The 13,757-nt window shown below is 36.3% G+C and overlaps 1 protein-coding gene across 1 annotated transcript in view; it reads left to right on the top strand.

Annotated features, from left to right (window-relative positions):
- The window catches only part of LOC306847270 (CUB and sushi domain-containing protein 2-like), a gene marked incomplete at its 5' end in the record, with an annotated part of 308,039 nt that overhangs the window by 238,599 nt on the left and 55,683 nt on the right, over window positions 1-13,757 (top strand). Inside the window, 7 exons of the mRNA XM_079381119.1 lie at window positions 1,206-1,310; window positions 1,435-1,553; window positions 2,834-2,903; window positions 4,713-4,829; window positions 5,150-5,359; window positions 6,546-6,734; window positions 10,670-10,847. Of these exons, the coding sequence (XP_079237245.1) occupies window positions 1,206-1,310; window positions 1,435-1,553; window positions 2,834-2,903; window positions 4,713-4,829; window positions 5,150-5,359; window positions 6,546-6,734; window positions 10,670-10,847 (988 nt within the window). The remainder of the gene's footprint in view (window positions 1-1,205; window positions 1,311-1,434; window positions 1,554-2,833; window positions 2,904-4,712; window positions 4,830-5,149; window positions 5,360-6,545; window positions 6,735-10,669; window positions 10,848-13,757) is intronic.

Genomic DNA, 13,757 nt, shown 5'->3' with positions numbered 1-13,757 from the left:
GAAGCTACTTACGCAGTAGGGAAGGCTGAAGTTTCATGTTTATTGGCACAAAGAGAAGGCACAAATGTTACAAGTGCCCTAGAGAGAGATAAATTAATGATACATCCTAAAATTAATAACAGAATATGGAGTGAAGACAAATGAGCCAATCAGATCCACACACACTGAGCCATATGACTAAAAGAGCTGTATAAACTACAGACGAATGCATGCGTAACAATTCTCATCTGCATTGGGCAATATAAAATAATTACGTGTATTTTTATTGTATTTTACTTGACTTTTATGCAGTAGTGCAGAACACAATGTAAAGACATCGTAAAACTTGATATTCAGACAGTTGTTCTGTGTTTTGTAATGTTTTGAAGCAGAAATGTCTGTATACTTGCCTAGTGAAAATAAATGTATGTTTGGTTTGCAAATTTGCTTTTATCCCATCTCGTATAAGATTTACATGATGTAAAATGTTGTATGCATAATATAAAAACCTCCACATTATTTCATAAATATCTTAAATTGCTTGCTACAGTTGCATGCCTTTTCAGCAAAGCTAAAAAAGGCATATTTTATGTATGTTTTATCATATGTAATTTTCACAAAACAAAGGAAAGCATATGGTCAAATTAGCTACATAGCTAGTATGTATTATATAGTATAGTATGTATATATAAAATTAAATTAAATAAAGTAACAAATCCAATACTAAAAAAATGCCAAAAGCAAAAAAACAACACAAAAAACATATACACACATATATATATATATATATATATAAAAATGACAAAAAATAAAATAATATATATATATACATATATATATATATATATATATATATATATATATACATATATATATATATATACATATATATATATATATATATATATTATTTTATTTTTTGTCATTTTTTTAGTATTGGATTTGTTACTTTGATTTTATTTTAAGGTTTTTTTGCAGATACTTTAGCTTTAGTAATTTTAGTTATTCACCTTAAACTTACTATATTTCAGTTAGTTGCCAGGGTTTTTTTTATCTTATAATCTTTTCAGCTTTATTTAACACAGGCTATTTGAATCATTTTAGTTAACGATAACAATGTAAAGTCTACAAAGTTTAATTGCCACTATCAAAAAAGAACAAAACCTCATGGATACGCTGATTCAACTACATAATCACAATATGCTAACGGCTTTGTTATTCTACAGGAACAACAGTCCCAGCTCTTCTAAACAGCACCTCCAACCAGCTCTACCTGCACTTCTTCTCAGATATCAGCGTCTCTGCAGCCGGTTTCCGTCTGGAGTACAAGAGTAGGACATCTGTTGCGAGTCCTGTGCATCTGGACTACACACTCATCAATAAAAACTGAACTAGCTTTTGCATTCAGCTTAATTCCTCTCTTTGTTTGTCATGTTTTGTTGTTTTCTCTTACAGCTGTGTCCCTCACTAGCTGTCCTGAACCGGTTGTACCCATGAATGGCTTCAAAGTGGGTGAGAGATTACAGATGAATAGTGTGATGTCCTTCCAGTGTGACCCTGGATATACTCTGCAGGTGAGACTCGTCTGACTGAACTTGCCAAACGTTGGACAAAACCGTGGTTGTTTCAGGGCACCAATGTTACATTAGCCATCAAGTGGTGTCCCAACACGATTCCAAAATAGTTTATTGTACAAAGTACCAAAAATGGCCTTAAATAATCGTGTAATGAATAAAAAAGTAACTCTAGTCTGATTAAAAGTATTTTAAAATGAAATATAATCACAGTATAATCTAAGTATTTTACATACTTTATAATCATTAACTACCTTGCACTGCTTGTTGGTCGCTGCTGCTCGGAACAGTGTGCAAACAAATCAAATCAAATCAAATCACTTTTATTGTCACATCACCACAGCACATGTGCCTTCGTGAGTGAAATTCTTGAGAGCGTGCTCCAGACAGTGCAGAAACAATTTACATATAGACATTACCATACATACGTACAGACTTATACAGATGACAATGTGTAATATACACATACATATACTCAGTACACACAGTGTACTATTAGACAGACATACAGTTACCGATACACATTATACACAGTATGTAGTACACATTCTACGTTATATGCACACAGTAATATGCGAAGATGCAGCAGATTATATATAAACCGGGTGTGCAAATGTCATGGATGTGCTTTGGATGGTATCCAGTGCTGGCAAAAAGATTGTTGTATTTGTGCAGTAGTGTACTGGTAGTCCAGTTTGAACTGTGTGGAATTAAAGTGCAGTACGTGGTATATTGTAAAGTGGGAGTGTGCTGTAGGGTGTATTAGTTCTGACTGTTCATTAGCCTGATAGCCTGAGGAAAAAAGCTATCCCTCAGTCGGCTAGTGCGGGATCGGATGCTGCGGAGACGTCTTCCTGAGGGCAGCAGAGAGAGCAGTCTGTGGGACGGGTGGCTGGAGTCACTGATGATCCTCCGGGCTTTCTTTATACACCGCCTGGTGTAGATGTCCTGGAGGGAGGGAAGCTCACCTCCAACAATGTGACGGGCAGTTCGCACGACCCTTTGCAGAGCTTTGCGGTTGCCAGCGGTGCTGTTTCCAAACCAAACCTGACAGCTATTTCAAGACTGTTTGAAATTAGTTTGCATCTGCGATTAGTAGTAGCATAGACTTGGTCAGACTAGGTGCAGACTTAAAACAAGAAAGGTCGATGGGCTTCAGAACTTGGCTTAAGAAAGCCAACAACCTTAGGGGGAAAAATGATGGTCAGAGTGAATATGTAATGAATGAAGTAAAGACTGAAAAACAACAAAATATTTATTTTCTTTTTTTATCTTTGCAGGGAGTCTCCCATATCTCTTGCATGCCAGGGCCTGTGCGCCGCTGGAACTATCCGCCTCCTCTCTGCATCGGTAATAACTTCTGTCATCGTTTATTCATTTATTTCTTTTCTGGCTTCTGCAGATTTATGAGTTCAGATCTACCACAGAGTCCCGAATGGTAAAGGACTACATGGGTACTTGTGTCCGTGTGTACAGCGGCTCCAAAAAGTACTCGGGCACTTAAGCCACATTTAAAAATGTATGAATTTCACTGCATTAGGTAACAAATTATCAAACAAATGATGCTACAGTGTTTCACAGAACTAGATGAGCAATGTTTGCAGTCATTGCTTTTATCTAGCTGGTCCCATGCTGATTAGTAGTAGATGTATGAGGTCAGATCTTCTCAAGTTCTCTCAGATGTCCAAGCAGAGCAACCACGTGTAGTTCATCTTGTTTAACTATGAACAGGATCCCGTCTGACAATTGCGCTTGTGCCATCTTTCTTTAAAAATGCCATTTGGTTTGTTAATTTATCTAATGCAGTGAAAAGAGCAGGGATGAAGAGTCCTCGCATGATCAAGATAATAGTATCACATGTTTCTTGAAAAAAAACCTAATAGCGTCCTATTAGGTCATTATTAGTTCTATCTCCTGCTTTGACTGGCGAGGCTCTTGAGATGATTCATGGCTTGGGCGGTCATCAGCAGTTTCCTGATTCCTGCTTCTTTTTCAAAGACACAGAGCACATTTTTAACCCCTCCATTCTATATAGACTCCATTCAAGATCTGAAGCTTTGTAAGGCTTCTCAGCACATCCATAGAGTCTCTTTGAATCCAAAGCCAGGGCTTTAATCAGAGTGATATTTGAATCAATCAGTAGTTTAGACTCAAAGCCTCTAGAGGAGGAGGGGATAGAGCATGCATTTTCACTTATATGAGAAGATTGAAGGCTACAGAGGTGCTCGCGCGGCCTTTGATAGCTTTGGGAAGTGAATTGGCCTTTTTAATAAATGAAAGACTTGTTGTCTCTATGATGTCAATAGAAGAGCTAATGTGTTACATTTCTTTATTCGGCACAAAGCTTTTAGGGTCACTGCACAAGGTAGATGGCATTGCTAAGCAACGTGAAACGTCAATCGACTTGTAGCCCACACAGGTTGCTGTAAATATCACAGAACATTGCATGTTTACATCCTCTTTCCTTATGGATATTTTTTATTTAATTTAATTAATTTATTTTTTATTGTTTTAATTGATTAAATTATATTTGTATTATTTTATTTTATTTAAAAATTTAATTATATTATTTACATTTATTTGATTTACATTGAAATTTAAATTAAAATCTGAGTTAAATTAAAAGAATCTTAGGCTTTCATATTTTTTTTCTGTTTCCATTGAAAGCAGAAGATTACAAACATACATACATACATACACACTATGTGTTACAAATGCGCAAACACATATGTGTATATATAAATATATATCCATGTGATGTACTGTATATCTCATATTACATATTGCATATAAATTAGATTTTGTGTCCCAGATTTTCGGTGTGCTCTTAGACTTTTGGATCCCACTTTTATATTTAGCAACTATAAAAGCCATGCTGGCTCACCAAAAAAACAAACTAGTTCATTTGCAGGTCAGTGACACCAATTTTCACTTTCAGTCTTCTGCCATAAATATATACATATATTCCCACCAATCAAAAGGAGTGGAAATAGCCTGTTGGTCACCTCATATTATTCTCTAATGATAGCCTGACAGCTGTCCGCTGTTTTTATTGGTCTTTAGAAGTACTTGAACCTTGAGCTCAGCAGATTTATACCACAGCATGTGTTTTCTACAAATTAATGTTTCAAACAATGTCCTCGCCATTTTTCTTTTCAGCTCAGTGTGGGGGAATCAGAGAGGAGATGGAAGGCACCATCCTCAGCCCTGGTTTCCCAGGAAACTACCCTAGCAACAGTGACTGCACCTGGAGGATATACTTGCCAGTCGGTTACGGTGAGAATGAACAGATGAACAGATGCTGTTTAAAAAGAGTTTGCTGGTAATGCCAGTAAGATGCAGTTTAAGATGACTGGATAAAACTGGTAATGCTAACCATGATATTTAACTGGTATGTTACCAGATATTGAAGCTAAACGTAATCAAATTCCTACCTTTTAGTTATTAAAACCAATCACATGTTTAATATTTCATTTTTAGCATATATCATACATGCACATTAGCTGGACAAGCCTGAAGAACACCATTTTAGTGATTTAAGCTAAAGATGGTAAATTGTTAATTCCTGTTAACATCCTGTTTTATCATCCAAACAGGGGCTCATGTGCAGTTCTTGAACTTTTCCACTGAGGCCAACCATGATTTCCTGGAAATTAGGAACGGGCCTTTTGACACCAGCACAGTGATTGGCAGATTCAGTGGGCAGGACTTACCACCATCTCTTCTAACCACTTCCCATGAGAGTACTATATATTTTCATAGCGACCACTCTCAGAATAAACCTGGCTTCAGATTTGATTATCAGGGTAAGGAAACTAAAATATAAAAGCTGAAAAGGTTTTGACCAAGTTTAACCTTTTTACTGAAGGAAAAAAAAAAAAACCTCCACATATTGTTGTAGTTAGCATTGTTGTTGCAGTTCCGCCTTTGCACATTTATTTTCTCAGGAACCTCAATTTGAATATAATTTTCAATACCTTGCCAAGACAATCAGTCAAGATAACGAGTAAACACTGTAATAAGACATTCTCTGTGAAGCTGTGCATAAAATCCATCAGGTATAAAATGCTGCTGATGCCAGAATCCAAAGTAGAATATAAGTCCAATGAGTGAATTTAAAATTGTGTCATAGAAATGGCCTTTTCTAGGATGGATCTTTGAAAGCTATCAAGAATTTACACTATAATATGATGACACTTTGCAGTATTGAAATGACTGAAATCTGTATTTACATAATTATGTGTACATTAGCATATAAATCAAGCATTATATCCAGCAGTATACCCTTGTTACCAAACATGCTCTGATCTACAGAAATCAATTTCTTTAGTCATGGTCATTCAGTCTCAAAGCTTCAAAGTATTTCCTTTTGTGTCTGTAAGATTTGGAAAAAAATTACTTGGAAAACTTTTGATAATAGCTCTAGACTCGGGCAGAACTAATGAAAAGAAATATGTATGAATTTTTGTTTATTTCAAAACTTTCTTCAGAATGATTTGAAAGACATAACGGAGGAAAACAGACAGGGGAAAAAAAATGCAGAAACCCAAGAAAAACATCTTGACCCAGAGATAGAATGTGGTGATGTTAATATGTTTGGTGCTTTCACTGCCTGCAGTGAACATTGATCACTTGGTTGCATTGTCATGAATTTCAGACCTGCATGAGAAAAAAGTGACAGCATTTTTATTGCTGGAGCTTTGATTGCATTTGCTTTAAATCAAATCCCAATTCTTCGTTGGTGTACAGCAATCAGTTGACTCCATGCATATGGTTTACATGTAAAATTCACAGAATCTAGGTTTAGATTGGTACTTGGAGCTCAGAGCAATCTTTTTTTTTGATGAAAGCTGTTTTCTTTGAGGTGTCACAAAATATGCGCTCGTCATGTCACAACATATGCACTTGGGCCTGACTTTCTTCTAGCAGGTTCAAAAATGAATCATACCCTTTCCCTTGTCTTTCATGTATCAATATGTCTGTCTTTTCCAGCCTACGAACTTCAAGAGTGTCCTGATCCTGAACCCTTTCGCAATGGTGTGGTGGTTGGGGCTGGTTATAATGTGGGTCAGTCCATCTCCTTTGAGTGCTATCCAGGATATCATCTGATGGGATACTCCATTCTTACCTGTCAACATGGCACTACGCGCAACTGGGATCATCCGTTTCCTCGCTGTGAAGGTACAACCCCCTTCATTTCCTCCCCCACATGAGTAAACATCTGGGATGCTTATTTGCATTCTGAGAGGACAGTTTTTATATAGTAACTAACCTAGTTTTATGAGGCAGATTTAATATACCATACATCGTCAATGTCATTACACATTTGAATGTGACAAATTTCATTAATTGAAAATAAATGCAAGTTTTTAAATTGATGTTCACCCCAAAATGAAAATTCTGACATCATTTAATCACCCTCACATCGTTCCAAACCTGTATAACTTTCTTTTTCCTGTGGAACACAAAAGGAGAGGTTTCACGGCATGTACATGCTGCTCTTTTTTCTTTTTACTATACAAGTGAAAGGTGAACCGCGGCAGTCAAGCTTCACAAATAGCAAAAAGTAACATAAAATAGTCTATATATATATAAATAATTAACTACTAGCAAATACGGTATTATGTAGATTTAATTAATAGCTTTGCTCTCCCATCGTCACTCCTGCTTTGGATGTGTGGTCAAGGAGGGCAACTGTACATAAATGCACAATGGCTTCTTTCTAACATCTCCTCCAAGGGGATGATGGGAAAGGAATCGAGTTCATCCTTGACCCACATTCTCATGCTCATTTTTCTGTTGATTCAATGAGTTAATTATGCAGTGGGTCACGAGGTAACATATGCACAGGGGATGCTGAATGCTCGTGTGAGAATAAAGATGCTCCAGGGAGGTACTCAAAAGGCTGACATAGCATTTGCAGCCTCGTCGCCTCGTTCAGGCGCCGGTGCTTTGCCCAGCGCCGCTGTACAGGTGAACCCGCAAATAGAAACACATTATTCTTCCACTATGTGTTATAATAATCCACACAAAGAAAATCTTAGTATCAACCTGGGCCTTGTTAAAACACTCTTGCACTGTGTGTAATTGAAATTGTAGTAATCGAGAGCTCTGGTGTGACAGAGTGAAAAAGGAAAGAATAGATATGACGCACTACACTCCCATGCTGTGTAATATGCACACTGTCAAGACCAAAAGATGAAAGTTGCGACTCTTTTGTTCAGCATTTCTTTTTTTTCTTCTTCTTTTAGACCATCTCAGGTGCTTGAATGTCTCCTATAATATTTATGTACCTCAGAGCAATATTCTTCAGCTTAAGTGGACGCTTAACTGGTAAATTACATTTTTGATGGGTTGTAAAGGCACATCTAGATTTTTATAATAGCTTTTAATACTGTAAAAAATCAACAGACAATGGATATTTTCAAGCATCCTGATTATTTTATCGTTGTATTCATATAATAAACCCATACCATAATAAGTTTAAAGGCTAAATTCAGCCAAGGCTGACTATATACATAAACAGTCAAAAGGTTTTGAACAGTAAGATTTTTATTTATTTATTTTTTAAGAATTTTTTTTGCACTGAGTTAGCTGTAAAGCTAATTTGCATCTGCAGTCACTGGGCAGGATGTTGTTACAAAATTGCAATATTCAGTCACAAACAAAACAATTTATACAACACATACAATATCACATCATACTCCATTAAATTAAAGTCAGGTCAGTGGTTGCATATTTAATTTTCGTTAAGCCATACTTCAAGCATAGTTTTAAAAATACTAAATGTTGTATTTTAATATATTTGATATTGAATATATTCAAAATGTATTATATACAGTATTTCGGGGGGGGGGGGGGATTATAGAAATTAATACTTTTATTTAGCAAGGATTCTTATATTGATCAAAAGTGATGATAAAAACATTTATAATGTTACAAAGGATATCTATTCCAGATAAATGCTGTTCTACTGAACTTTCTAGGTTCTAAAGAAATCTGAATAAGTTCTGCTCAGCGGTTTTCAACATAATAATAATAATAATAATAAATGTTCTTGGGTAGCAAATCAGGGCCCGTATTTACCAAGCTTCTCAAAGTGCCATTTTAGACTTAAGTGCTGAGTATTCATGAAATTTACTCCTACTTTCAAACTTAAGTGTAAAAGCAAGTTATCAAATTTCTTAAAGTTAATAATCACTCTTACTCTCCCAGTTATTTTAGACAGCTCGAGAGGTCTCTCAAGTGGTTAGGAGTTGCCAGCAGGAGACAGAGACATGCGCAAATCTTTCAGGAGAGGAAGAATGTTCCTGAAATGTTTGACGACGAGCAATTAATCAAACGGTCACATTTCCTCAGTTATTCAAAATGAGCAAAAAACATTTACATTACCAATGAACATCATAACTGACTTCAGTCTAGCACGAGTATTATGCAATCTACACTGTATGATGAATAAATCTCTTACCCCTTATTTACACTGCACACGTCTGTGGCGCATTTCAGCTCCACAGCCATCGGAGCTGTTCAGCCACGCCATGGCAAGATAGGATCCTAGTCTATTTTTGACGGATAATGATAATAATAATCGTCTCGCTGTTGTCAAAGGCATCAGCAACAGGCGATATCTTTGACTATCATCGATACACTATACTATCGTCTATTGGTACCCTAAATTGAGTTGTGATGACGCTTCGTTACCTTGCCATAATGTATTCTCTTGAAAATTCTTTGTCAAATCAGTGTTGAATGTAAACTCCTATTAGGAATTTAACCATTCAATGTGAATTTATCTGAGAATATTCTTAATTTAGGAAATCTATTCAGTAATTGGTCCATGTGTATATCGTCATCCAAAATCCCGTTTGTGGCACAGCAAAGTGTCGTGAATCATCTCCAAGACTGACACTTAAGATTTAGTCCTACACTTCACTTAAATTGAATTGTAATTATAATAGTTGTGGTTAATTACATTTTACACAGAAATTCATTATATTGGTTGTTTTAAATTGCATTACATGCATCAGGAAGTAAAGTACAGATTCTTACTAATAGAATTATAGTACAGTTGATAATAGAAGTATAATATAAGTACATTTTAAAATGATAAGTACTTCACACCCCTACTACCCTAGTGATCACCCACATGCTGCCACCAGTAGTTCATGCCCAGGGTGTCATGTACATAGATTTCCTCTCCCAGGCAGTAGAAAGCTGATCGATTTTCTCTTCCTCTGCCCCACCTGTCCATATCAGCCTACTTGGCCTGTTCTCTGGCCTCTTGGCCTGTCCCCTATCTGGCTCTCTCTTCTTTTTTAGTTCACCACAATCTCACATCCTCCCATCCCACCTCACCACTAAACTTTTTTTTTGCCCGATCAATAGCGTCACCATGCATTTCTGCTTGATAGCGTGGCATGTTTTTTTAAATCAATGCTGTGATCGATACTTCATTTAGCAAGTAAGGTGGCGAGAGAGAGCACACGGCACGAGGGATTAACATAGGAGCCCCTCTCAGCATTTCATCGGAGACCAGAGGAAATGAAGGAGGAAAGAGTGCAGGAAGGATTGAGACGGCGGGAACAAGTGAGGAGGGATGTGGGGACGGCGATACCTTGACGGTGCAAGAAACTGCTGAGGGTACAGTCAAAGCGAGAGTGTATTACGACAGTCCTTACGTGTGCTTACAAGTCGTGGGCCTAGCTTTATTTCGCCAGCCGAATCACATTGATTATTTCCCCTCCAACTTGGGGCAGCAGCAGCATGGGATCAGCAGGGACAGGAAGGGGATTTGATTTCATATGTCTGGGGCTCATTTGAATCATTGGAAACATGGACACGTCTATATAAATGCAAAGCACTGCTCCAAGAGGGATTTCTATGATGGAGTCGGGCAAGGAAAGTGAACTACTGGGAAAGACTGAGTGGTATTTTAAAACCCAGCGGGGATTTTCACCCATGTCGCCCTGCCCCTATCCTGGTTCCTGCTTTCTCCACCATCCCCTGCATGCTGTAATAAATTTCTGTGCCACACTGCTTTCTGTGATGGTGTTTCTTTAGTCTTTGGTTGCTACAAAAAGTTTTTCCATTTCTACGTGTTCATTTTTGCCTTCTAGTGCCCTGCGGAGGTAACATTACATCAGACAATGGCACTATCTTCTCCCCCGGTTACCCAGAGGATTACGCCACTTCTGCGGACTGCAGCTGGCTGATTACGGTGGCACGCGGCCTGGGCATCCGTCTTAATTTCACCCTCTTGCAAGTACATGGCCCCCAAGATTTCATCACAGTCTGGTGAGTTGTCAAGCTTCCTATATTGTGATTATCCTTATGCACCATGTCAGCTTCTCTTTCTCTCTGTCACTCTCTTTTTGGGGAGGGAACATATTTATAGCACGCTCAAACTGGTGATTAATTAATGAGCCTCTGCATTGAGCCGCTCGAGGCCTGTATATACAGGAAGGACTTTGAAACCTGTCCCAGGTTCACCCTAAAACATGTAAGGCCAAAAGTTGCAGTCTAAGCACATGCCTTGAAATTCATTGCTTCTCTTGGGATTGCAAATTTCTGTTTGGATTAACTGAGGAAGCATTGATCTTTCCCTTCTCTTACATGCACTTCCAAGTCAACCTAGAGGTACAGTATAACCAGAACAGCCAAGAAAAGCTCCATCAAGACAGCTTGGCCTCACTTCAGTGAGCTAGCACTCCCTTTAGCCAACCAGATGCTTTTCTGAATGCACAGGACAGGAAGTAATCTGTAGCACAAGCTCAGGCGGCCACAAACAGATGGTTTTGAAGCTGAATGTTCATGGTTAAAACTGGGATTAGGTTGGTGCCAAGTTGTTCCCTCCCCATTAGAGGGCTGTAAAGATTGAGGTAAGCCATTTAGGTGATGTCCTTGTAGATGGTGACTTCGGTTTTACAACGTCTTGACAGAGAGGCTGAGTCTGACCTGAGCTAGAGAGAACGTAGCGCACTCCCTAAGAGAGTGTGAGAAGAGTCTTTGAAATCAGAGTGGTAATCAGTATGGCTAGAATCGTCTCTGAAATCAGTAAAGTAATCAATATGCAGAGAAACGCCTCTCAAATCAGCCGGGTGATCAATATGTGTGGGATCTGACTTGTTGTGCATTTTTAGGCAACAAGGCATGTAGTGTTCTCCTGTAGCACTGAGTATGCATAGTTTATGACAACAACTATAAGAGAAATCAGTTAGATGTAAAACAAGATTACAGACGAGTGAAGACAGAGAAATATATGAATGCATTTAAGAGTGACTTATTAGCACAAGATTGGGGAGTCGTATATAAAGAAAATGTTCACAATGCATATAATATATATTTTTTTAATATTTATATCATTATATGAAAAAAACTGTCCAATTATACAATATTATAGAAAACAAAAATATATAGATCGACCATGGATCACAAAGGGTTTACAAAATGCCTGTAAAAAGAATACACTCTATAGAGAATTTATAAAACAAAGAACTAAAAAGGCATTTAATAAATATAAAAAATATAAAAAGTTAACTAGTATTCTACGGGTTTGTAAAAAAAAAATACTACAGTAAAATATTAAGTAATAACAAAAATAATTTTAAAGGAATATGGGGTGTATTAAATAGTATTATTAAAAAAGGTACAGGACAACAAAGTTATCCTCAAAATTATATTGATAACAACACTACAAAGGATAATATGGATGATGTGGTTTATAGCTTTAACAATTTTTTTGTGAGTGTTGGACCAAAATTGGCAGAAGAAATTCAAGAGCCAGTGTCATCGGAAGATTGGAATGAAAATTTAATTGAAAGAAATCCCAACTCAACGTTCCTTACAGAGGTGGAAGAAAAATAAGTAATATTGTAAATAAGTGTAAATATAAAACATCTACTGATTGTAATGACGTTGATATGAAAATTGTGAAAAAGGTCATTGACGGGATCTCTAAACCAGTAACATATATTTGTAATCTATCATTTCAAACTGGTAAATTTCCAAACAAAATGAAAATAGCTAAAGTGGTTCCATTGTATAAAACTGGGGATAGACACAACTTCTCAAATTACAGGCCTGTTTATTTACTTCCACAATTTTCCAAAATGCTAGAAAAAGTATTTAATAATAAATTAGAGAAATATTTAGATGGACAAATTAATTTCTGACAGTCAATACGGATTCAGACCAAACAGTTCCATATCAATGGCATTAATTATTTGGTTGAAGAAATTGCAAAAGCTAGAGATAATAAGCAGTTTGTAGTTGGAGTTTTCATTGATCTTAAAAACACTTTTGATTTATCAATTAATTATTGAAGTGAAGTGTAGGACTAATTATTAATTTTCATAATTTATTAATTAATAAACTGGAACGGTATAAGATAAGGGGGGTAAAAACTTATTTAAGAGACCGAAAACAGTGTGAAGTTGGGGGAATATTCATATTGTGCTTGAGCATTGCTTGTGGCATCCCCCAGGGTTCAGTACTGGGTCCGAAGTTATTTTTGCTTTATATAAATGATATTTGTAAAGTATCAAAATTAGTAAAGTTAGTTTTGTTCACAGATGATACACACATTTTATGTTCTAGGGGGGATTTAAAATAATTATTAGAGACTATTACTTTAGAAATTAGTAAATTAAAAAGGTGGTTTGATTTTAAATAAATTATCATTAAATGTTAATAAAACTAAATGCATGTTATTTGGAAACAGTAAAAAGAGTACACAAGTTCAGATACAGATAGATGTGTGGACATAGGCTTCATGAAAATAAATTTCTTGGGGTGATAATAGATGATAAATTAAGTTGGAAATCTTACATAAATCATTTACATAATAAATTGTCTAGAAGTATCTCAGTACTGAATAAGGCAAAACATGTTCTGGACCACAAATCACTCTACATTCTTTATAGTGCATTAATATTACCATACCAAGTTATTACTCATATAAATAATACATAATAAATGCAGATTATTAACATTATCTATGTTGCAAAAAAGAGCAATACAGATAATTCGTAAAATTTGTTATAGAGATCATACAAATTTATTATTTTTAAAATCAAAGATTAAAATCCATTGATTTGGTTCATTTTCAAACAGCACAAATAATGTATAAAGCAAAAAATAATTTACTCCCTGGCAATATTCAAAAATTGTTCCTTAATGGAGAGGAGAGATATAATATTAGGAGAG

Source organism: Barbus barbus (genome assembly GCF_936440315.1).
Source record: "Barbus barbus genome assembly, chromosome: 27".
Lineage (NCBI taxonomy): Eukaryota > Metazoa > Chordata > Actinopteri > Cypriniformes > Cyprinidae > Barbus > Barbus barbus.
Note: the sequence above shows the minus strand (reverse complement) of the source record. Positions and strands in the feature narration are given on the sequence as shown.